This window comes from Petromyzon marinus, chromosome 74, assembly GCF_048934315.1.
Source record: "Petromyzon marinus isolate PM22_M1 ecotype Great Lakes invasive population chromosome 74, UKy_Petmar_22M1.pri1.0, whole genome shotgun sequence".
In the NCBI taxonomy this organism is placed as follows: domain Eukaryota; kingdom Metazoa; phylum Chordata; class Hyperoartia; order Petromyzontiformes; family Petromyzontidae; genus Petromyzon; species Petromyzon marinus.
Genome location: NC_133740.1, coordinates 4,151,957 through 4,178,423, shown reverse-complemented (window position 1 = coordinate 4,178,423; position 26,467 = coordinate 4,151,957). Strand labels below are relative to the sequence as shown.

Sequence of the window (26,467 nt, the reverse complement as noted above, 5' to 3'; positions counted from 1 at the left end):
AACACAACCCATAGACTCAACACTAACCGTAGACTCAACACTGCCCATAGACTCAACACTGCCCATAGACTCAGCACTACCCATAGACTCAACACTACCCATAGACTCAACACTGCCCATAGACTCAACACTACCAATAGACTCAACACTCCCCATAGACTCAACACTGCCCATAGACTCAACACTACCCATAGACTCAACACTACCCATAGACTCAACACTACCCATAGACTCAACACTGCCCATAGACTCAACACTGCCAATAGACTCAACACTGCCCATAGACTCAACACTGCCCATAGACTCAACACTGTCCATAGACTCAACACTGCCCATAGACTCAGCACTACCCATAGACTCAACACTACCCATAGACTCAACACTGCCCATAGACTCAACACTACCAATAGACTCAACACTCCCCATAGACTCAACACTGCCCATAGACTCAACACTACCCATAGACTCAACACTACCCATAGACTCAACACTACCCATAGACTCAACACTACCCATAGACTCAACACTGCCCATAGACTCAACACTGCCAATAGACTCAACACTGCCCATAGACTCAACACTGCCCATAGACTCAACACTGTCCATAGACTCAACACTGCCCATAGACTCAACACTGCCCATAGACTCAACACTGCACCATAGACTCAACACTGCCCATAGACTCAACACTGCCCATAGACTCAACACTGCCCATAGACTCAACACTGTCCATAGACTCAACACTACCCATAGACTCAACACTGCACCATAGACTCAACACTGCACCATAGACTCAACACTGCCCATAGACTCAACACTACCCATAGACTCAACACTGCACCATAGACTCAACACTGCCCTTAGACTCAACACTACCCATAGACTCAACACTGCACCATAGACTCAACACAACCCATAGACTCAACACTACCCATAGACTCAACACTGCCCATAGACTCAACACTGCCCATAGACTCAACACTGCCCATAGACTCAGCACTACCCATAGACTCAACACTACCCATAGACTCAACACTGCCCATAGACTCAACACTGCCCATAGACTCAGCACTACCCATAGACTCAACACTACCCATAGACTCAACATTGCACCATAGACTCAACACAACCCATAGACTCAACACTAACCGTAGACTCAACACTGCCCATAGACTCAACACTGCCCATAGACTCAGCACTACCCATAGACTCAACACTACCCATAGACTCAACACTGCCCATAGACTCAACACTACCAATAGACTCAACACTCCCCATAGACTCAACACTGCCCATAGACTCAACACTGCCCATAGACTCAACACTACCCATAGACTCAACACTACCCATAGACTCAACACTGCCCATAGACTCAACACTGCCAATAGACTCAACACTGCCCATAGACTCAACACTGCCCATAGACTCAACACTGTCCATAGACTCAACACTGCCCATAGACTCAACACTGCCCATAGACTCAACACTGCACCATAGACTCAACACTGCCCATAGACTCAACACTGCCCATAGACTCAACACTGCCCATAGACTCAACACTGTCCATAGACTCAACACTACCCATAGACTCAACACTGCACCATAGACTCAACACTGCCCATAGACTCAACACTGCCCATAGACTCAACACTGCCCATAGACTCAACACTACCCATAGACTCAACACTGCACCATAGACTCAACACTGCACCATAGACTCAACACTGCCCATAGACTCAACACTGCCCATAGACTCAGCACTGCCCATAGACTCAACACTGCCCATAGACTCAACACTGCCCATAGACTCAACACTACTCATAGACTCAACACTGCACCATAGACTCAACACTACCCATAGACTCAACACTGCACCATAGACTCAACACTGTCCATAGACTCAACACTACCCATAGACTCAACACTGCACCATAGACTCAACACTGCCCATAGACTCAACACTGCCCATAGACTCAACACTGCCCATAGACTCAACACTACCCATAGACTCAACACTGCACCATAGACTCAACACTGCACCATAGACTCAACACTGCCCATAGACTCAACACTGCCCATAGACTCAACACTGCCCATAGACTCAACACTGCCCATAGACTCAACACTGCCCATAGACTCAACACTGCCCATAGACTCAACACTACCCATAGACTCAACACTGCACCATAGACTCAACACTACCCATAGACTCAACACTGCACCATAGACTCAACACTGTCCATAGACTCAACACTACCCATAGACTCAACACTGCACCATAGACTCAACACTGCCCATAGACTCAACACTGCCCATAGACTCAACACTGCCCATAGACTCAACACTACCCATAGACTCAACACTGCACCATAGACTCAACACTGCACCATAGACTCAACACTGCCCATAGACTCAACACTGCCCATAGACTCAACACTGCCCATAGACTCAACACTGCCCATAGACTCAACACTGCCCATAGACTCAACACTGCCCATAGACTCAACACTACCCATAGACTCAACACTGCACCATAGACTCAACACTACCCATAGACTCAACACTGCACCATAGACTCAACACTGTCCATTGACTCAACACAACCCACAGACTCAACGAACACTGCGGCTAAGTTGGCTCAACTTTGAACCCAACGTTCGCCCAACGTTTTTGCCGAGCACGTGGCTGTCGCTCACCTGACCCCCCCCCCACCGCGCCCCCCTCCCTTGTTGCCGTGCTCCGGCCTCGTGGTGGTCCCGCAGGTTGAACCGCGACGCCGCGGTCCGGCCACGCCGAGCGGCGATTCCGGAGTAGTCGCCGGGCTCCTCCCCACGCTGCCGCCGCCGCTGCCACCGCCGGCAGGTAGCAGCGCACGTGGTGTGAGCACGTGGTGTGAGCACGTGGTGTGCGCGCGCGTGGTGTGCGCGCGCGTGGTGTGTGCACATGGTGTGTGCACATGGTGTGCGCGTGTGGTGTGCGCGCGTGGTGTGTGCACGTGCCCGATGATCATAGGGGCCCGTTCATAAATGACGTCACGCGATTTTGGACGAATTTTGTCACACGGCGTCAGAAAAAGTCAGACCCCCCCACCCCCCTCAAATATGACGTCACAAAACTCTGCGCCCCCCCCCCCCAAAAAAAATATAAAACATGCTTCAAAAAGACAGCGTCCTGTCTTTCCGACAGCTCTGTTCTTCACCTGAGGACGGCTGCTTGTGTTGTGGCCAAAACGTCGTGAGAATTTAGATGGTTCATTCGCATTATTTTATTGTTTCCCTTCTACGTGGTGGTGACTTTACCGACAGAACCAAGAATAATAATTTTATTGTTTTACAATAATTTAATTGTTTTATATTTTTATTATTTTATTGTTTCCCTTCTACGTGGTGGTGACTTTACCGAAAGATCCAAGAATATGAATCCCTGCAGTCACGAAAGGCTTTAAATCGAGACATAGAACGGTGTTGTCTACATTTATTTAAAAGTTGCGCTTTTTTGATGCGACGTCACATTTCTCAACCCCCCCCCTCGTCACACATCGTCACAAATGTCTGACCCCCCCCCTAAGTTCGCGACGTCATTTATGGACGACCCCATAGTAGGAAAAGTAGCTACATACGGGACCCGCACATTCAAGGGCCCCACGCTAAATGCTTCTTTGAATCTATCAATTCCGGTTCAGTGATTCTGCACTTGCTCAATTACTATAGTACTATACTGCCTTCGACTTTTTAAGAACGACTGGGTGTTTAAGCGTAGGGATTTGTCGTAGTATCTGGCTGTATAGCAAATTTTTTAAAAATATACAGTTACTTTACTATGCAAGTAAAAAGTTTGTGTTTTAATATTAACGTGGTTTTACTAAAATGTGGGCCCCGTTATAACGTATGCTACAGGCCCTACACTAGCTTCATCCGGCACCGCGTATACGTACGTGTGTGTGTGTGTGTACGTTGAAATTCTTTCGCACCACCGTACGTAGCCAATCGTGCTAAACGGAGGTGCGGCGGGGAGGGGGGAAGGACAACAAACTACACACAACGGGCAGTTATAAATAAATTAGTTTTTAATTCAGTATATTAGTGTAGTGTATAGTAGTGTAAGTTTAAAGTTTCATTTATTAGGTATACCCCTGTGAGCCATGCGGCTCTTAAGTCGGGTGCGACCGCAACAAACAAAATTTGAACACAGAACATCTTAAAGCGACAACGCGTAACAGAAACATCCTGGATAAACCAGCAAATATTCCACACACGCAAAAAAAACTTATTAAAACGCTGTGTGCAAAAATCACAAATGTGGTGCAAGCCAACAACAACAACCATGAGACAATTTAGATTAACCATGTTTTAGAATCACCAAAATAAAGCTATAAAAACAATGTAACAACAGTAATCATAGGAACTGTGATTTTAAATTTAACAATAAACGCTATAAATAACACGTACGACAACACCTGCAGCCATAGCTGGCAGCACGACACTCCCAGTGTATGATGTGTGAGCGAGTCAGCAGCAGCGTGAGTGAGTGTATGATGTGCGAGTCAGTATATGATGTGCGAGTAAGTCGGCGCATGAAGTGTGATTGAGTGTATTTGTGAGTCAGTGTATGATGTGTGAGTGAGTCAGTTTATGATGTGTGAGTGAGTCAGTGTATGATATGTGAGTGAGTCAGTGTATGATGTGTGAGTGAGTCAGTGTATGATGTGTGAGCGAGTCAGTGTATGATGTGTGTGCGAGTCAGTGTATGATGTGTGAGTGAGTCAGTGTATGATGTGTGAGTGAGTCAGTGTATGATGTGTGAGTGAGTCAGTGTATGATGTGTGAGTGAGTCAGTGTATGATGTGTGAGAAAGTCAGTGTATGATGTGTGAGTGGGTGAGTGAGTCAGTGTATGATGTGTGAGTGAGTCAGTGTATGATGTGTGAGTGAGTCAGTGTATGATGTGTGAGTGAGTCAGTGTATGATGTGTAAGTGAGTCAGTGTATGATGTGTGAGAAAGTCAGTGTATGATGTGTGAGTGAGTCAGTGTATGATGTGTGAACGAGTCAGTGTATGATGTGTGTGCGAGTCAGTGTATGATGTGTGAGTGAGTCAGTGTATGATGTGTGAGTGAGTCAGTGTATGATGTGTGAGTGAGTCAGTGTATGATGTGTGAGTGAGTCAGTGTATGATGTGTGAGCGAGTCAGTGCATGATGTGTGAGTGAGTCAGTGTATGATGTGTGAGTGAGTCAGTGTATGGTGTGTGAGTGGGTGAGTGAGTCAGTGTATGATGTGTGAGTGAGTCAGTGTATGATGTGTGAGTGAGTCAGTGTATGATGTGTGAGTGAGTCAGTGTATGATGTGTGAGTGAGTCAGTGTATGATGTGTAAGTGAGTCAGTGTATGATGTGTGAGAAAGTCAGTGTATGATGTGTGAGTGAGTCAGTGTATGATGTGTGAACGAGTCAGTGTATGATGTGTGTGCGAGTCAGTGTATGATGTGTGAGTGAGTCAGTGTCTGATGTGTGAGTGAGTCAGTGTATGATGTGTGAGTGAGTCAGTGTATGATGTGTGAGTGAGTCAGTGTATGATGTGTGAGCGAGTCAGTGCATGATGTGTGAGTGAGTCAGTGTATGATGTGTGAGTGAGTCAGTGTATGGTGTGAGTGAGTCAGTGTATGATGTGCGAGTGAGTCAGTGTATGATGTGTGAGTGAGTCAGTGTATGATGTGTGAGTGAGTCAGTGTATGGTGTGAGTGAGTCAGTGTATGATGTGCGAGTGAGTCAGTGTATGATGTGTGAGTGAGTCAGTGTATGATGTGTGAGTGAGTCAGTGTATGATGTGTGAGAAAGTCAGTGTATGATGTGTGAGTGAGTCAGTGTATGATGTGTGAGTGAGTCAGTGTATGATGTGTGAGTGAGTCAGTGTATCATGTGTGAGTGAGTCAGTGTATGATTTGTGAGTGAGTCAGTGTATGATGTGTGAGCGAGTCAGTGTATGATGTGTGAGTGAGTGTATGATGTGTGAGTGAGTCAGTGTATGATGTGTGAGTGAGTCAGTGCATGATGTGTGAGTGAGTCAGTGTATGATGTGTGAGTGAGTCAGTGTATAGTGTGAGTGAGTCAGTGTATGATGTGCGAGTGAGTCAGTGTATGATGTGTGAGTGAGTAAGTGTATGATGTGCGAGTGAGTCAGTGTATGATGTGTGAGAAAGTCAGTGTATGATGTGTGAGTGAGTCAGTGTATGATGTGTGAGTGAGTCAGTGTATGATGTGTGAGTGAGTCAGTGTATGATGTGTGAGTGAGTCAGTGTATGATGTGTGAGTGAGTCAGTGTATGATGTGTGAGCGAGTCAGTGTATGATGTGTGAGTGAGTGTATGATGTGTGAGTGAGTCAGTGTATGATGTGTGAGTGAGTCAGTGCATGATGTATGAGTGAGTCAGTGTATGATGTGTGAGTGAGTCAGTGTATAGTGTGAGTGAGTCAGTGTATGATGTGCGAGTGAGTCAGTGTATGATGTGTGAGTAAGTGTATGATGTGCGAGTGAGTCAGTGTATGATGTGTGAGAAAGTCAGTGTATGATGTGTGAGTGAGTCAGTGTATGATGTGTGAGAAAGTCACTGTATGATGTGTGAGTGAGTCAGTGTATGATGTGTGAGTGAGTCAGTGTATGATGTGTGAGTGAGTCAGTGTATGATGTGTGAGTGAGTCAGTGTATGATGTGTGAGTGAGTCAGTGTATGATCTGTGAGTGAGTCAGTGTATGATGTGTGAGTGAGTCAGTGTATGATGTGTGAGTCAGTGTATGATGTGTGAGTGAGTCAGTGTATGATGTGTGAGTGAGTCAGTGTCGGCTCCCTCTGCTCGAGCCGTCGCCCCCCCCCTCCCCCCAGTAATGTGTAGTGTAGTGTGTAGTGTAATGTGTAGTGTAGTGTATAGTGTAGTGTATAGTAGTGTAATGTGTAGTGTAGTGTATAGTGTAGTGTATAGTAGTGGAATGTGTAGTGTAGTGTATAGTGTAGTGTATAGTAGTGTAATGTGTAGTGTATAGTGTAGTGTATAGTAGTGGAATGTGTAGTGTAGTGTGGAGTGTATAGTGTAGTGTATAGTAGTGTAATGTGTAGTGTAGTGTAATGTGTAGTGTAGTGTGTAGTGTATAGTGTAGTGTATCGTAGTGTAATGTGTAGTGTAGTGTAGTGTGTAGTGTATAGTGTAACGTGTAGTGTAATGTGTAGTGTAGTGTAATGTGTAGTGTAGTGTGTAGTGTAATGTGTAGTGTATAGTAGTGTAATGTGTAGTGTATAGTGTAATGTATAGTGGTGTAATGTGTAGTGTAGTGTGTAGTGTATAGTGTAATGTGTAGTGTATAGTAGTGTAATGTGTAGTGTGTAGTGTAATTTGTAGTGTAGTGTGTAGTGTATAGTGTAACGTGTAGTGTATAGTAGTGTAATGTGTAGTGTAGTGTATAGTGTAATGTGTAGTGTATAGTAGTGTAATGTGTAGTGTATAGTAGTGTAATGTGTAGTGTAGTGTATAGTGTAGTGTGTAGTGTAATGTGTAGTGTAGTGTGTAGTGTAGTGCGTAGTAGTGTATAGTGTAACGTATAGTGTAGTCCACCACCGCACTGCTGGCTCCCTGCCACCAAAATGCTCACCCCTTGCCGTTCCCCTTGGCTTGCATGGCGCGTCGTGATCAGCGAGCAGGAGGCGGGTGAGAAGGAGGAGGATGAGGAGTAAGGGAGTCGCTCGCCCTCTCTCGTGATCAGCAGGGACGACGAGGATGGAGTCTTTTGTCGAACAGCAGCACCCGGCGCTGTGAAATCTTCTCCTTTCAAAATCGCCGTCTCTTACCCCCCCCCCCCACCCCCGTGTATTACTCCTTCACGATTCCTGAGCATACACTCACACACACACACGCTGCGCACACAAATACAAAGGTCCCCCGTATAGCCTGGAACAGACGGTTGGGGCAAGTGCTGTTGGAAGCGAGAAGCTGCAGCGGCTATGAAGGGCATGGCACTGTGGCGCAGCTACGCCCGGCCGCCTTTATCTCCCCAGTGGCGATGTTTACCACACACCGCACCAGGCACTCATTTGAGGCTGAGTCGACCTAAGGGAGGCCCAGCACCGCTTCTGATAATCGTCACCGGTGTTGGCCGTGAGCGAGAATTAAGCTCGGGCTCGCCGGGCTCATAGCGCAGCGCGAGCCGCTACACCACTACCGCTCCCCGCACACGCACACATTATACATATATACACAAACGTATAATCACCAAATTCAAATAAAATTGAGTGCAAATGAAACGCGCGTTTGTTTGCACGTTCACCATAAGTGTGTGGTTAATGCAGACTTGACTGCCTTGCAATAGGCGTGCGGCTATTTGGTGTTTGAACATCTCAACACGATTCTAGATTCGTAAGCTTTCGTGACTGCAAGGATCCATGCTCTTTGGTATGGCCGTGGGCTGAGCTTGGCTCTGTTTCACTCCAGCGCAGTCTTCGAGACAGTCTGGAACCTTCACCTGATGAAGGCCGCTTGTGTTGTGGCCGAAACGTCGTGATTTTTGTTGTTTTATTTTTTACCTACGTGACTTTACCGAATAGAACCAAAGAGTATCTCAACACAACTGTTTTATCGCCAGAAAGGGTAACACCACCACCTCTTGTTGCTGTCTTTTATACTGCCAAAAATATCCCCCACGGATGTAGCTGCTCGACCCAAGCGATCCGTGTTCTGATGCTTGCATTGCCCTTGTACTGTTCGCCTTTAGGCGTTGTTCTCTGGTCTAACACTGGTACAGAGACAAGGCCATGAAGAAGGCTGCCGTCTCTGGTGGAGGCCAATCAGTTTCAAAGACAATGCGTTGTGCAGTAAATCATTTCAGAGGCACTGTTAGGAGGCAACAACTTTGATTCTACACTTTACACGACGCCGTAACACACGTGACTAATACGCCCGTCTCTCACTCGTGTTACCCACGTGACGACGAGACACCGATCTCTTTCCTACACGGGATAACTACAACCGGGTCAGAGCAGCCACGCGCTGTCTGACCCACGATGTCAAAGATGGAGACGAAGCATTTCGGTTCCACCTCACCCACGGACAGCCCCGATATGCGATCGGGACTCCCCTTTTATCCCTCCCGGCGCGACCCGGCTCCACCCTCGGCCGCGCCCATCCTTCGCGAACGTTCCCGAAGGTTCCCGACAACCTCGCACATGCTACCTGCCCGGCTCCGCCCTTAACCGCCGCCCCCCCTAAGGGAACTCTCCAAAAGCTTCCCAGCTGCACTACCCGTGTCCCCTCGGACACATGTTCCCCCTACCCCTCACCCCGGTCCATCACGCGCTTCATCCGGAGCCGAGGTGACTCGTCCTCACATCCCCCCTCCGCCAGGCAGCCCTCACCACGTTCCCTCATGACCAATCATGCAGCATACTCGTTGGTTCTATTCGGTAAAGTCACGTAGGTCAAAAATAAAACAACAAAAATCACGACGTTTCGGCCACAACACAAGTGGCCTTCATCAGGTGATGGAACGTCGTGATTTTTGTTTTATTTTTTACCTACGTGACTTTACCGAATAGAACCAAAGAGTATGGATCCTTGCAGTCACGAAAGCTTCAAATCTAGAATCATGCGACAATTACTCGCGGCGCTGGCGGAGTGCCTGCTATTCCCTATTCTGTCGGTAGGGCTCCTTTGCCTCTTTCTGTTAGCACCCGAAACCACGCCCCCAGTGACCCACTACATTACTGCGCGGTGTCCTCACCTGTCCCCATATTTCCTTGTTATACTGCACTCAGCGCCGTAGCGATCCACTTGACATCACTATACATGTAACATTATTATTATCATCATCATCATCTTCAGAGCATGTTTTGCCACAAGTACTTCGTGTGGTTAATGCAGACTTGATTCCTTTGCCAAGGGGGATAATCTACCTGGCGTTTGAACATCTTAACACAACTCTTGCGTTATTGCTAGAAAGGGTAAAACCTATTCTCATTTTTCATCACTTTGATACCAGCGCAAAAAGCCCCCCCTGATACGCGTGGGTGCGGTGAAATGCGTAGCTCTGCAGAGGGATTTGCCCACAAACCTCGCCGCACCCAGTGTCACACAGGATGAGTGGGCAGCCTGTGGTTTAAATTTGAAATCATAATAAACTCAGTTTCATGAAGCGAATTTCGTCAAGGAGATATAAACCATCATCCTCGCAGCAGCAGCAGCAGGCGCTTTTGGCTAAACCATCGAACACAGACGGTGGTCACCCCATCATCGTCGTGCGGCGCTTTCAGACGCACTGCCTCTGCGGCCGTCTGGAATGCTCTTCCGATATTATGATGCCACTGGAAGCTATGATATACTTTAAAATCATCATCTAGATTGACAACCTCATTTCTCTGGAACTGCTTCCTGTGTTTGGTTTGTTGTGCTTCCCTCCGCACCTCCAATTAGCGCGGTTGGATACGTAGAAATTCAACATACGTTACACTACAATACACTATACACAAAGCATTAAACTATACACTAAAATACACTAAACACAACACATTGCACTATAATACACTACACTACACACTAAAAGACACTACTATATACTACACTATAAACGACACTACTATACACTACACACTAAAAGACACTACTATACACTATACACCACAATACACTACTATACACTACACACTAAAAGACACTACTATACACTACACACTAAAAGACACTACTATACACTACACACTAAAAGACACTACTATACACCACAATACACTACTATACACTACACACTAAAAGACACTACTATACACTACACACTAAAAGACACTACTATACACTACACACTAAAAGACACTACTATACACTATACACTAAAAGACACTACTATACCCGACACTATTTTAACGGTCACTATCGGAGCAGCCTGCCGGATTTGAACCGTGAACCTCTGCAAGACAAGGGGCCACCAGGCCAGACATCGCGACACCCACGATGACGCCTATGACGACGCCGATGACGACACCGATGACGACGCCGATGACGACACCGATGACGATGACGACGCCGACGTTGATGACGACACCGACGTTGACGACGAAGCCGGCGACGACGACGCCGATGACGTCGTAGGCATGCACCCCCAGAGACAGTCCACGCTCACAGAAATGTAATACTCACTTTATTTATTTACTTAATTATTGCACGTAACATTGAAGAACGAAACAAACAACAACAAACAGACACCGTGTATTAAACCCTGCGCTTGGGGTGGAGCCGGTGAGATCAGCTGCGAGGAAACAGAATCTGCTTCAGCCACCAGGACTTACACAAAGTCTTTGACAGGTCACACATTAAAAATAAAGACAAAGATCCCCACCAGTATAGCCTTCACAGACTGTTGGGGCAAGTGCTGTTTGCGAGAAGCAGGGGCTATGAAGGCCGGAACTGTGGCACTTAAGCACCACGCCCGGCCGCCTTTGTCTCCCCCAGTTGGCGATTTTTTTTTTTACACATCGCACCAGGTACTCATTAAAGGCTGAGTCGACCTAGGGGAGAAGTCCAGTGTAACCAGCTCAGATATTGGCCACTGGTCTTATTGATCGTCAGCGGGGAATCGTACTCATGTCGTCGGGTTCGTAGCACTGCGCCAACTGCTCTGCCACCACTCCCCCACACATTAACACATGCACACAATAAACACAAAGATCCCCCGTGTAGCCTTAACAGACTGTTGGGGCAAGTGCTGTTAGCGGGCACCTATGAAGGCTGGAACCGCACACAAGGGGGTGAGTGGCCAGCACCACCCCCGGCCACCTTTGTATCTCTGGTGGCTGCGTTTGCACACTGCACCAGGTACTCAATTGAGGCTGAGTCGACCTAGGGGAGGAGGCCCAGGACAGGTTCAGTTAATCGTCACCGGTGTTGGCCGTTAGCGGGAATCGAACCCGGGTTGGCGAGTTTGTAGCGCGGCAAGCTAAAGGCGAACACAACCACTCAACACACACACGCATACACCTTAGCATTTTAACAACAGTAACCCGACAACAGCAATGAGCTGTGTGTCTGACAGAGCAGAGTGCTTCACACACAGTGCCGAGAGACCTCTCGTCTCCTCTCAGGACAGTTGAAAGGGCACCCCCAGCGGCAGCTGTCCCTGTGCGTCACAACGTGACCCAGCACCTGGCCTGCGAGTGGGGGAATCAGTCTGGCAGTAGGGGGTGGCCATGTTGCTGCTGCTGTGTGGGTCTGGCCTAGGGGCACCCCAAGTGGCAGCTGCCCCTGTGCATCAGTCTGTCAGTAGGGGGTAGTGATGCTGCTGCTGTGTGGGTCTGGCCTAGGGGCACCCCCCAGTGGCAGCTGGTCCTGTGCATCAGTCTGTCAGTAGGGGGTGGCGATGCTGCTGCTGCTGTGCGGGTCTGGCCTAGGGGCACCCCCAGTGGCAGCTGCCCCTGTGCATCAGTCTGTCAGTAGGGGGTGGCGATGCTGCTGCTGCTGCTGCTGCTGTGTGGGTCTGGCCTAGGGGCACCCCCAGTGGCAGCTGGCCCTGTGCATCACAACGTGACCCAGCACCTGGCCTGCCAGTTGGCATGAGTGTGCGCCGGTAGGGCAGCCGCTGTGCGTCGTCGTCGTCGTCGTCCCGACCAGACCGCGCCGGTGGAACTGCGCCCCGCGTCCCGCCGTAGCGGGGAGGGGGTGGTGACGGACACGCCGGAGCGTCGGTCTGGAACGCGACGCTGTGGCCCGCACAGCGGCAACGTCACCGTCGCCCGAGGCCGCCCGAGGCCGCCTGAGGCCGTGCGTCTGATCGGACGCAGCGGTACCTCGTTAGGCCTCGCGATTCTCACGTCGATGACGACGGCGACAACGACAATAACGAGAATGACGGCGATGATGATGATGATGCTGATGATGAAGATGACGACAATGACGATGACGACAATGACGATGACGACAATGACGACGACGACAACGACAACAATGACGACGACAATGACGATAATGATGACGACGACGACGATGATGACGACAATGACGATGACAACAATGACGACGACAATGACAACAATGACGACACCGACAATGACGATAATGACGGCGATGATGATGATGCTGATGATGAAGATGACGACAATGACGATGACGACAATGATGACGACGATGACGATAATGACGACACCGACAATGACGATGATGATGACGACGACGACGATGATGACGACTGCAACCGTAGCAATGGGCTCCAGCGCACAGCGCAGTCGCAGCCTCCTACGCTCGCACAGTCACGATGTGAAGTGCCGATGGAGTTTAAAGTTAGGCCACGTGGCGCTATCGTTGGGGGAAAAAAAAAAATCTTCCCCTCTAGCGCACGATTAGTGCGGGCGAGACGCTGGCAGTGACGGAGAATTTTTTGTTAAAAAAACACTAAACTATAAACTATTGTTTTGCCAGGTAAGGTCCACTGAACTGTATAGCTCTCTTTCAGAAGCCCTGACCTGGCTATCACAAACTAAAGCTCAACGAAGTGGCTTATCATTATCATCATCATCACGTGGAAATGTATAACAGCAGCCAAATACTCGTGATGATGTCGATTTTAAATGTGGAGGAGAAAAATCCACGCCACCACGGGGAGAGAGACAGACGTAAACTCCAAATATACGGCAGGAGTCAGGGCTCGGGATCAAACCCACAAGCTCCTGTAGACCAAGGGAGGGAGTTAACATCTCCAAGCCACCGTGATGATTATGATGGAGCGACACCGCAAACTCCAAATCTACAGCAGCAGGCATTGTCAGGGTCGGGATCGAACCCACGACCTCCTGTATACCAGGCGAGGTAGTTAACATCTCATAGCCACCGTGATGATGATGATGATGATGAGAGAGACAACGACCTCCTGTATACCGGGCGAGGTAGTTAACATCTCCTAGCCACTCTGATGATGTTGATGGGAGAGACACTGAAAACTCCAAATATACAGCATGCGTCGTCAGGGTCTGCATCGAATCGACAACCTCCTGTAGATCGGGCGAGGTAGTTAACATCTCATAGCCACCGACACGCATTCGTCTCCAGAGGCGTTGACGTGGGCCGTGTGAAATGAAGCTTTGGGCCGTGAAGCCGCAGGTTCTTCCTCGCCCAGGGGTTGCGGGATCGTAGGTGGGGCGCGTCGCGAGACAACTTCAGGTGAGGCTTGGACAAGCGCCGCCCGCCCCCTCCACTTAGAGACGGTGAAAGTGGCCGCACGCCATCCGATCGCTCGTTTAGGTGGCAGCGCAGTCCTCAGTGAAGCTCGTGCGTGTTCTATGTTCAACTTCTTTTGAACCATTCGTATCCAACCGTGCTAATCGGAGGTGCGATGTTGAGTCTATGGGTAGTGCTGAGTCTATGGGCAGTGTTGAGTCTATGGGTAGTGTTGAGTCTATGGGCAGTGTTGAGTCTATGGGCAGTGTTGAGTCTATGGGCAGTGTTGAGTCTATGGGCAGTGTTGAGTCTACGGGCAGTGTTGAGTCTATGGGCAGTGTTGAGTCTATGGGCAGTGTTGAGTCTATGGGGAGTGTTGAGTCTATGGGTAGTGTTGAGTCTATAGGCAGTGTTGAGTCTATGGGTAGTGTTGAGTCTACGGGCAGTGTTGAGTCTACGGGTAGTGTTGAGTCTATGGGTAGTGTTGAGTCTATGGGCAGTGTTGAGTCTATGGGTAGTGCTGAGTCTATGGGTAGTGTTGAGTCTACGGGCAGTGTTGAGTCTATGGGTAGTGTTGAGTCTATGGGTTGTGTTGAGTCTATGGGGCAGTGTTGAGTCTATGGGTAGTGCTGAGTCTATGGGTAGTGTTGAGTCTACGGGCAGTGTTGAGTCTATGGGTAGTACTCTTTGGGGTTTTTAACCGAAAAAACCAAAGAGTATGAATCCTTGCAGTCACGAAAGCTTCAAATCTAGAATCTATGGGTAGTGTTGAGTCTATGGGTAGTGTTGCGTCTATGGGCAGTGTTGAGTGTTGACTCTAAGGCCCGTATGTATGTACTGTATGTTCAACTTCTTTTGTACCGTATTTCGCCAACGGTGCTAATCGGAGGTGCATCACAGCAAGAACGACCTTAAGTACCTGGCGCGCTGTGTAAGCATCAGCGAATGGGAAACTAAAGGTGCTGTCGGGCGTGGTGCTGGCCACTCACCACCTCGTGTGGCACGTTGGCTTTCACAGGTGCTGCTCACTAACAGCACTTGGCCCCAACAGTTCATTGAGGCTACACGGGGTTTTGGGGGGGGGGGGGTCTACCCCTGTTCTACAGAGTGAGTGGAGTTTGTGTGTTCTGCCTCTGGTCTGCAGAGTGGAGTTTGTGTGTTCTACAGAGTTATTGAATAGAGTTTGTGTATTCTACCCCTGGTCTACAGAGTGGCGTTTGTGTGTTCTACAGAGTTAATGAATGGAGTTTGTGTATTCTACCCCTGGTCTATAGAGTGAGTGAATGGAGTTTGTGTGTTCTTCCCCTGTTCTACAGAGTTAGTGAGTGGAGTTTGTGTGCTCTACCCCTGTTCTACAGAGTGAGTGAGTGGCGTTTGTGTGTTCTAGCCCTGTTCTACAGAGTGAGTGAGTTGAGTATGAATGTTACCACCCTCCAACTCCACTACAATATCCACGATTACCTCCACCACCACCATTACCACCACTACTACCACCACCTCCACCATTATTACCATCACTATCTCCACAATCACCACCTCCAATATCACATCCACCATTCTCACCATCACCACCTCGTGCGGTCACAGCTCGTTGGATCGGGCAGACGCAGCCGGTGCCATCGCGCCTCCGCGCGGCCGCCCAGAACGGCACAGCGCCAGTGATCCGCCTCCTCTTGCCCGGCTCCTCCCCCGGCTCCCCCCTTGCTCCCACCACGAGCCTCCGCGCTGAACATCAGCCTTCCCAGCTCGACGGCTGGCGACCTGGGCAGCAGCAGCAGCGAGCGGCGGTGGCGTCGCTCCTCTCGGCGTCGCACGCGCACCAGCAGCCGGGCCCGGCTCAGGGCCCCCGTGGCCAGCGGCAGCGCCAGCCTCTCGTTGAAGACCGGCGCTGCCGCTGCCGCCTCTTCCGGGGTCTCCGGCTCGGGGGCGGCCTCGGCGGTCGACAGTGGCACGCGCTTCGTCTTCCGGGCACGCTGCGGGCGGCCGCTCTCCAGCACGGTCACCTTCACGTGGGCATCTGTGGGCGGTGGTGCGGGGTGGTGGTGGTGGCGGTTTTAGTGGTGGTAGTAGACGTGGTGGGGGAGGTGGTGATAGTGGTGTTTGGCAGCCCGGCAAAAAACCTCCCCCTGCCTCCTTGGTGGTGCTGGACGTTAACGCTGTGGTGGATGCGAACAATGCCATGGGGGGAACGGCTAATTCCAATCGGCGTTTCCCCTCATGGTGCTCGTAGCCACGACAGCAGCCAATGGGAGCTCTGGACGGATGCGAGGGGATGGTAATCCCTCCACATTCCATTCATGTACCACAAAAACACGTGTTAAAAATCTAACTAAGCTTGTGCCAGAGGCCCCGGGGGGACAGGCGTCCATTAAGTCTCCTGGCCAAACTTCATTTGGTGGAGCCAGGATACTAATCCCGTACCCTCGGAGTTCCTCTAGAAACGGCAAAAAACCACTGTGAATGGCCACGTGGAATGTCTGAACACTCGCTGCAGAGGAGAGACTGCCACTCCGGGAGCTGGACCGGTACCGCCTGGATCTCTGCGGCATTCAGGAGGTCCGCTGGACTGGCTCTGGGCTCCAGTCAGCATGAGGGGTGGGCATTCCTCTATTCGGGGCAGGAGGCGGCCAAACTGGAGAGAGTGACTCTTTCTGAACATAATGAAGGGGGTGTGGGTGCGTGGCGGTGAGATGTGGAAAGCTGTAAACCCCAGGACTGTGCCTCATGCAGCTGCAATGGCTGCTTTGGGTATGCAGTCCAAACCTCTCCAGAGACCTGGCTGACGGAGGAGGTGTTCCGGCTGGCTGAGAAACAGTGACAGGCCCACTCCCACCGTCTATAGCATTCCACGTCGGTGAATGAGGAGGCTTACCACAGCTTTTTCTCAGAGGTTCCAAGAGCTGTGCGGCGCTGCAAGGATGAGGGGTGGTCGCGGATTGCTGATGCGATGGAATCTGCCTCAGTAGCCTATGATCACAAATCACTCTTTAATTCCATCAAAAAGAAAATTGCAGCCCCACACCTACTACCATCCTTAGGGGAAAGAAAGGTGATCCAATACTCCAACCCCCAGGAACAGGTTTGCAGGTAAAGCTACGTGGCCAAGAGTGAGAGCCATTCCCTGTTGACCTTGGGGTGCGATAGGGATGTCTTCGGGCTTATACATTATTTAACATATTTTTCGACCACGTAGTTCGGGAAGCTTTCCATGGCTGATCAATGCCCGTGGCTCCCTATTGGACAACCATGTGATCTATGCTGATGATCTGGTGATTAATTACTGCTCACTCAGAGGAGGCGTTGGAGGCACTACATTTTGACCTGGCGTGTGCCACTAAAAGGTGAGGCTTACCATCAGGCCCTTTAAACTAAACACCTGCCTGGGTATTTTTTATCATCAAACAATCCACCCCCTCAACTCGCTATTGGTGGAGCGATTGTGGAGAGAGTGGAGAAGTTTCTGTACCTGGGCAGCTCCAGTTTGACAGCAGAGGTCTCACTCCGAATCAGTCGAGCAGCGTCTTTTCATCGACTGCATAACGTGTGGAACTTACCTGGTCTGCTGCTACATACAAAGCTTGAGTCTTCTCGGCCACAGCCATGCCCTCCCTTGTCTATGCTTGCGAAATGTGTCTCCCTCTAATAGAACACCTACGCCGGTAAGAAATATTCAGGCTGGCCTGCTGGATTGTGTGAGCAGCTCACAAATCATTGAAAGATTTGGGCAAGGTCCCATCTGTGAGCTCCTCCGGCAGGCAAGGCTGCGTTGGCTGGGTCATGTAGCCCGTATGCCCAGCCACGACATGCCCAAACAGCTTTTGTGCAGCCGGATGGAGGGGGCTAACCGAGCCTGGCACGGGCTAGAGAAGAGATATAATGATGTGGCACAAGAGGATGTCGAGCTGATTGGACTTGCCAATGACTGGTACCAGTAGTGTCAGATTTGGCCTCTGTGGAGGAGGCTTTTGAAGAATGTTACTGGGCAGTTGGAGGCAGTCGTCCTCCAGCAACAACAGGTTGTGCATCGGCCAATCATCTCAGTCAACCCACGGCAATTGGGTCTATCCCGTGACCTCCTGCCAGCGGGTGATGGACAGCCTGTCACCACAGCACAAGCAGTAGCTCTCCGCTGTTTATTCGGAGATGAGTTTGGTGACCGAGTGCCGGCGTCGATCACGGTCGTCATGTGCAGAGCTTTGAGAGTTCCACGGCAAATCAGCCGATTCACAGATGCCGTGGAAGCACAGAGAAACACCGCCCCCTTACTGACACCGCCCCACTACTGGTACCACCCCCTACTGGTACCACCCCTACTGGTACCACCTCTTACTGACACCACACCCTATTGGAACCCACTCCTACTGGAACCCACTCCTACTGGACTCATCCCCCCCCCCCCCACTGGACCTCCACTCCTAACTGGCACCGCCCCCTAACGGGTCCTCCCTACGGGCACCACCCTCTCTTGGCACCGCCCCCTACTGGTACCTCCTCCTGGTACCTCCTCCTGGCACCGCCCCCTACTTTGTACCACCCTACGAGTACCCCTGACTGGTACCACCCCTACCGGTGCCACCCCTCTACTGGTATCCCCCTCCCCCCACCAGCACCACCACCACCACGTCACCACCACTGTCACCGCCGCCACCACCAACGTCACCACCTACGTCACCACCTACGTCACCACCACGTCACCACCACTGTCACCGCTGCCACCACCGCCACCTACCAGTGAAGTTGCCGTGGGCAGCCGCGAGACCCCGGGCCTTGAGGACAATGACCGTAAGGCGCTCTGTCCGCCCGCAATAGCCCAGGGACAGTAGTAGCTCCCCGCAGAAGAAGCCCTGACGAGAGATGCTCGCACCCAGAGACGAGAGACGTTCACACCCAGAGACGAGAGACGAGAGACGCTCACACCCAGAGACGCTCACACCCAGAGACGAGAGACGCTCACACCCAGAGACGCTCACACCCAGAGACGAGAGACGCTCACACCCAGAGACGCTCACATCCAGAGACGCTCACACCCAGAGACGCTCACATCCAGAGACGAGAGACGCTCACACCCAGAGACCGCAGCCCACGGTGGCTGGGAGATGTTAACTACCTCGCCAGGTATGCAGGACGTCGTAGAACACAAACTCCACTCACTTAATCACACTCCGAAGGACAGGGGGGTAAAATACACAAACTCCACTCCGCTCACAGAAAGGCGCCGGAGCCGGGAATCGAACCCAGGACTTTCCTGCCACTGCCACTCCTGCGCACGGTGCAGCCGGCGCAGTGCAGTTGGTGCGGCCAAAGCTGATGCGGCCGAAGCCGGCGTGTTGAAGCCGGCGCTTGCTCTCACCTGGCTAGGCACGCGCAGCAGGCTGTGCCGCACGACGCGAGGGACCATGCCGAGCCGCCGGTGGCGCCCCGCAGCGCCGGTGTCTGGCACCAGTGGCACGTGGGCCTGGCCGGCGAGCTGGTGGCGCGAGAAGGAGTCGGCTCGGAAGAAGCGCACGAGGAGCGAGCGCCGGGCGAGCTCCGGTGGCGCCAGCGCAAAGGAGAAGCTCTCCTCGAACACGAGACCCCCCCCTGCAGGAGGACCCCAGCGCCCCACGCTGCGCTCCTCAGAGCCGGCGCCTGCAGCCCCCCGGGCAGGGAGGCCATGGCCAGCCGGGACATCAGGCATGCAGACACGGACGACTCTGAACCCTGACCCTAACCCTGACCTTGACTGTGACCTGCACCCTGACCTGGACTCTGACCCAAACCCTGACCCAAACCCTGACCCTAACCCTGACCCTACGTGTGACCAAAATCCTATCCTAAATCCAGACCTCAATCCATAATCCTGACCCTGATCCAACCACCTACCCACAGTTTAACTGGGTGGTGGAGGGCCCTCACGGCACAAATTTAGTCCCAGGCAATTAACACAGCAGCTTAACCCACCCCTGGAAAAAAATATATATAAAAAACACAATTCGTCAATTTTAAACCGCACCACCGTGACCTCCTCCTTGCTGCGCTCCAAACCACTCACTCAGCCGGCGGAAAAAAGTAGCTGAGCACGTGTACTTAACCTGCGGTTAGCGTAGTTGACTATGTACAGTGGTGGGAAAGAAGTTCACCATAAACACTGTGCCAACTTGCCGCGTTTTAGCCGCCCGGCGCTCTGCTCAATGTTGTGAGTATTTGCTCCTCTGCCCTCCATTTTTGCTGGAGGGAAACTGCCTCCAACTACCCAGTAGCGTCCTTCACGAGTCTCCTCCACAGAGGCCGATCATGACATCGCTGGTTCCAGTCATCGGCCAGTCCATTCAGCTCCACATTCTCTTGCACCACATCACTCCATTTCTTATCTATCTCGTGCCGAACCCGTTCAGCCCCCTCTATCCCGCTGGACAAAAGCTGTTTGGGCATGTGGTGGCTGGGCATGCGGACTACATGACCCAACCAACGCAGCCTTGCCTGCCGGAGGAGCTCACCGATGGGACTTTGTCCAGACCTTTCAAGGATTTCTGAGCTCCTCACACAATCCAGCCTGGTTAAACCCCGGATAGATCGTAGGCAGGCAAGCCTATCTGTTTATAACTGGCGAAGATGTTCCATTAGGGGGGTCCACGATTCGCAAGCATAGAGAAGGGAGGGCATGACCGTGGCCAAGAAGACCCCAAGCTTCACCTGGTTCAACAGACCTGGTAGCTTCCACACAACATTACGCAGCCGATGAAAAGACAACGCCACTCGACTGATTCGGAGTGAAACCTTTGCTGTAAAACTGAAGCTGGTCATAAGCACACTGCCCAGGTATGGAAACTTCTCCACTCTCTCCACAACTGACCCATCACCAATGGGGGAGTTGAGGGGGTGGAGTGTTTGATGGCACAACATACCCAGGCAGGTGCTTCGTTTTGGTGGGGCTGATGGAAAGGCCCCACCTATTAGTGGCACGCTCCAGGTCTAGCAGCAGCACCTCCAACTCCTCCTCTGAGTGAGCAGCAAACACCAGGTCATCAGCATACATAACATGATTAATAGGGAGCCATCCCTCAACCGCCCCCCGGCATTAATCAACCTCCCATTGTATCTGGACCAGATGGAGATTCCTCCGGTACAGCCATGGGAGGCTTCTCGAACTATGTGGTCGATAGAGATGTTAAATAATGTGGAAGCCAGAGGACATCCCTGTCGCACCCCAAGGTGAAGAGGGAGTGGCTTGGACTGCCGGCCACGCAGCTTTACCCGGGCCATGATTGTGAGCAGAGAACAACCCAGAGCCCAGGCCTATTGATGGTATCATAGGCCTTGACCAGGTGAATAAAGCAGATATGTAGGTCCCTACACCTCTGCTTTAGCAAACGGGCAGAAAATATGGCATCTTTGCAGGCTGTCCTTGCCTGAAACCACATTGGGTCTCCACAAGCCTCTCCTCAGCGTGCTGGCAAGGTGATGTTGAATAAATCCTTGCCAGGACCTTTCCCGGGACACTGAGAAGGGAGATGCCCCTGTAGTTGTTACAGTTTGTGCGGTCCCTCTTATTAAAAAGGGAGACGACCAGGGCATCCTTCCAATCCTGAAAAACCCACCCAGTGGTCCAGACTGTTATTATGATACTCTCTGGTTCTTTCGGTACACAAGCGTCCGTCATCAGGTGACGGACACTGGTGTTGCGACCGAAACGTCGTGTTCTTTTATTATCTCTTCTATCTATGTGACTTTACCGAAAGAACCAGAGAGTATGGATTCCTGCAGTCACGAAAGCTTCATATAGGGCAGTCTGTACATAAACACCACCCTCCCTCAGCACTTCGCTTGGGATATCATCTCTGCCCGGTGCTTTTCCTGGTCTCAGACTCTGCAATGCCTTCCGTACTTTCTCAACAGATGACACTTCAGCCAGCCACTCACAGGGTATGACTACTTCTTCCAATATTTGAGGCACGGCAGCCTCAGCAGGGTCATCCCCACTTTGCCCTATGATGTTTTCTCGACTGAAGAATTTCCCTTCCCACAAGATCTCACAAAAATGCTCAGAAAACCTGCAAACCTGTTCCTGGGAGTGAAAGATCAGATTACCATTCTTTCCCTTAAGGATAGTGTGGTGCTGCAAGTTACTTTTTTTATGGAATTGAAGAGTGCTATGTGATCATGGGCTACTGAGGCAGATTCCATCTCCTCAGCAACCCACGACCACCACTCATCCTTGCAGCGCTGCATGGCTCTCCGAACCTCCGAGCGAGGCTGTGGTAAGCCTCCTCATTCACCGACATGGGATGCTGTAGACATGGGTCTGTTGTTTTTTCTCAGCCAGCCAGAACACCTCCATCAGCCAGGGTCTCTGGGGAGGTCGAGACCGTGTAGCCAAAGCAGCCATTGCAGCTGCATGAGCCACAGTCCTAAACCTCGCCAATTTCACCTCAACATCAGGAGGGGGGGGGGGGGGACGATGCCAACCCCAGCTGCAAGCGATGATGACATTCTCACTTGCAACTTTCATCAGCTAGCTGAGACCACCAGAGTGGAAGAATGGCAGCTGCATCTTACAGATGACTATTCGATGGTAAGTGGACAGATAAGCTCCACGGTAGGTCCTGGTGTCAAGCACATTGGCCCGCATCCGCTGTTCCGTCACTACGTAGTCCAGCAGATGTTCTTGCTTGGACCCGGCATGCATCCATGATGTTGTGTGGATGCACCAATGTAGGAACAGCGCCTTGGTAATTACAAGCCCATGGGCTGCACAAAAGTCTAGCAGCCTCCTACCGTTGTTATTGAGCTGATCTGGTCCATGCCTTGCAATCACTCCAGCCCAGGTGCCAGTGTCATGACCCACTCGGGAATTACAGTCACCCAACGGGATGCGAATCCCGAGGAGCCACTTTAGCCAGCACCTGTGACAGGAGGTCATAGAAGGCATCTGACTCCTCGACCTTGCCTGCATCTATCCACTGATGTTCATCTTCAGAGGGGGCATAAGCAACCACCACTATTTCTCGGCTCTTGTTGATCGGGAGGCAAGCCCACAGTAGCCTGGGGCTTGCAGCTTCCCACACCTCACTGACACGCTCCCATGTCCCCTTCATGCTTTTGCTAAGAAGAAGAGCCACTCCCTGTTGTTTGGCAGTCTCCACCACCAAGTAGAGGAATGTCCACCCCTCATGATGAATGGAGCCAGAGCCAGTCCACCAGACCTCCTGAATGCCACAGAGATCCAGGCGGGACTGGTCCAGCTCCCAACAGAGGAGTGGTACCCTTTCCTTCGTAGTGAGTGTTCGGATATTCCACGTGGCCACTCACAGTGTTTTTTTTGCCGTTTCTGGAGGAACATCGAAGGTACGGGATTAGTCTCCTGGCTCTGGCAAATGGAGTTTGGCCAGGAGATTTCATGGACGCCTGTCCCCCCCGGGGCCTCCGGCACAAGCTTAGTTAGATTTTTAACACGTGTTTTTGTGGTACTTGAATTGAACATGGAGGGGTTACCAGCCCCTCACACTCGTCCAGAGCCCCCATTAGCCACTGTGGTGGCTACAAGCGCCATGAGGAGAGAAGCCAATTACACACACACACACGCACGCACGCACGTAGATACAACGCTGCCCGGGAACCACCCGCGGGCGCCCGCCAATTGACCACCACTGACCGGGCATCAGCGCCAGCGTGCAGTGCCCTGCGGCGCTCCGGGCAGCCCAGCGGGACGCGACGCCGCCCACGTGACCGCCAGAGATGGGGGTCACCCGGGGGGCTCCGTCCAGCAGCACCTCCATGAGACGGACGTGCAGCGTCTGGAGCTCCTGCGTGACGCGCACACACGGAGAGGCCGTGTGGCATGCCTCCATCCAGAATCAGAATCTTGATTTAAACTAAAACTATTTATTTAATTTTAGCAGGTAAGGCCCCACTGAGCTGGGCAGCTCTTTTTCAGAAGCGACCTGGCATTCACAAATAAAAGCTCAACGAAGTGGCTTATCATCATCATCATCATGCGGAAATTCATAGCAGCAGACAAATAATGTATCCACTGCTGCTGAATCGGCCGTGTAGCAAAGGTCAAAGTCAACGCGGTGCCACGGTGGTGAGATGTTGACTCCCTTGCCTCCACGTTTAGAATCCACGTCACGTGTTTAGATTATTTGGCTGCTGCTCTTACTTCCCACGTGATGATGAGCAACTTGGTTGAGATATCATTTGTGACAGCCAGGTCGCGTCTGAAAAAAAGGTCTGTAGAAGCACGCGTTTAGAGTATTTAGCCACTGCTATAAATCTACACGTGAAAAACCACTTGGTCGAGCTGTCATTTGTGATGGGAAGTGTCACTTCTGAAAAAGTGCTGCATAGCTTAGTAGTGGGGGTCTCTGCTGGTAGTAAAATATTAATACAAAATAGTTCATGGTTTCAGTTTGAATGGGCATTGGGGCAGAGTGCCCATGATGAGCGTGCGCCACGCAGGGACAGCTGCCACTGGGGGTCCCCCCCCCCTGGCCGCACAGCAGCAGGGTCACTGGAATGGTCGAGGCAGACGCAGATTCTGAGCCCGAAATGTCGAGGTTTTTAAACAGGCACCCCAACCCCCTCCAAGACAATCTATGATTTGACAAACACATTTATTTAGAACTGCTTGTTGTTGTGTTTAGTTTGTTATCCTTCCCCACCGCACCTCGGATTAGCGTGGTTGGCTACGTACAGTGAAAAATAAGTGCAAAGTTCATACTCCACTATACACTACACACTACTATACACTACACTATACACTACTATATACTACACTACATATATACGGCAATACTCTAGAGTATTGTCGTATATAGTGTTGTGTATTGTAGTGTATTGTATAGTAGTGTGTAGTGTAGTGTATAGTAGTGTATAGTGTAGTGTATAGTAGTGTATAGTGTAGTGTATAGTGTAGTGTATAGTGTAGATTCTACACTATACACTACACTATACACTACACTTCACTCAACAAGACACTACACTACTATACACTACACTACTATACACTTGACGACTATACTACATTGAAAATTCACTTCTTTAGAATTGCTTGTTGTTGTTGTGTTTAGATTGTTGTCCTTCCCACCTGCACACCTCTGATTATCAAAAAAACGAAAACCTTCCAATGCCTCTCTGCCTCGGATACATCCTAACTCGCAACACCAAACACACGGCAAGGTCTCAATGGGGGGCTAAACACCCCCACTGCGCCCCGAGCCCCCCCCCCCCCACAGCACTGGGATGAGGAGAGGTAAGAGACGCCAGGTGCGATGATGTGAGCGGCGGACGAGGTGAGGGGCGACGAGGTGAGCGAGCGGTGAGGAGGCGTTTGTCAGCATACCTGGCAGTAGTGGAGTGCCAGCAGCACCTCACCCACGCGGTTGCACAACTGGCAGCTGCATCGGCGTCCACGGTCTTCCTCGTCGCCATCGTCATCGCCATCGCCTCCGCTCTGAAAGAGGTGGGGGGTGGGAACCGTCCGTGAACCATAAACAAGTTTTTTATTTTAAAACCGAAATCGAGGGATACCAGTGCGTGGATTAATAATGTCCATCTATAGTTACTTGGGGAGCGGTGGTGTAGTGGTTAGCGCTACGCTGCACTACACACCCAGGTACCCGAGTTCGATGCCCGCTCACGGCCAACACCAGTAACGATTATCTGGACCGGTCCTGGGCCTCCCCCTAGGTCGATTCAACCTCAAATAACTACCTGGTCTGGTGTGTAAACATCGCTTCTGGAGAGACAGAGGCGGCCGGGCGTGGTGCTGCCCACCCACCCCCTCGTGTGCTGTGCCGGCCTTCACAGGTGCTCGTGAACACCACTTGCCCCAACAGTCTGTTAAGGCTACACGGGGGATCTTTGTCTTTTGTCTTCATATATTCTCCACGTGGCCTTCGGCACGTGGCGCCGTGTTGACGTCACCGGCACTTAGTGGCGAATGGCGGATATTGGTATTCGTCTTGATATTTGCTTGGCAGGATGCATTCACACAGTTTTGAAGATAGAGACCTGAAAACCGTTGCAGGGTGATCCAGGATTTTTTGCCTTCAGATCTTAGGCTAGGTAAGGACCCCCCCCCCCCCCCCCCGGGCATCCCCCCCAGGGGTACCCGGTTTCTAAATGGGTGTTCGTGGACACCTACAAATGTATGGACAACGGATTGGGGGGTTGCAAGGGGTCCCTGAACTCCGTTTGGAACGTTTGGTTTTGGTCAGCGACCTCTCAGTGTCACTTGGCTAAAACCGTGGAGTCTGCCCCCTCCCCACCACACCCTCTGTGGGTTTGGAAGTTTTCAGTCGCAACCTTCGCAGGGTG

At 51.1% G+C, this 26,467-nt stretch overlaps 2 protein-coding genes across 3 annotated transcripts in view; one reads left to right on the top strand and one right to left on the bottom strand.

The window, feature by feature from the left end:
- The window catches only part of LOC116958200 (uncharacterized), a 43,916-nt gene extending 35,633 nt beyond the window's left edge, over positions 1–8,283 (top strand). For both annotated transcript variants that reach the window (XM_032980707.2, XM_032980706.2), the window contains 2 exons: positions 2,763–2,862; positions 7,677–8,283. In XM_032980707.2, coding sequence (XP_032836598.2) covers positions 2,763–2,814 — 52 coding nt within the window. In that variant the 3' untranslated portion in view covers positions 2,815–2,862; positions 7,677–8,283. The remainder of the gene's footprint in view (positions 1–2,762; positions 2,863–7,676) is intronic.
- A 2,867-nt stretch (positions 8,284–11,150) lies between these two features.
- Positions 11,151–26,467, bottom strand: part of LOC116958199 (synaptotagmin-17-like) — a 28,982-nt gene continuing 13,665 nt past the window's right edge. The window contains exons 3-7 of the mRNA XM_076055998.1: positions 25,491–25,601; positions 23,802–23,952; positions 19,521–19,798; positions 18,900–19,014; positions 11,151–16,187 (exon numbers count right to left, since the gene is read on the bottom strand). Of these exons, the coding sequence (XP_075912113.1) occupies positions 15,736–16,187; positions 18,900–19,014; positions 19,521–19,798; positions 23,802–23,952; positions 25,491–25,601 (1,107 nt within the window). The 3' untranslated portion in view covers positions 11,151–15,735. The remainder of the gene's footprint in view (positions 16,188–18,899; positions 19,015–19,520; positions 19,799–23,801; positions 23,953–25,490; positions 25,602–26,467) is intronic.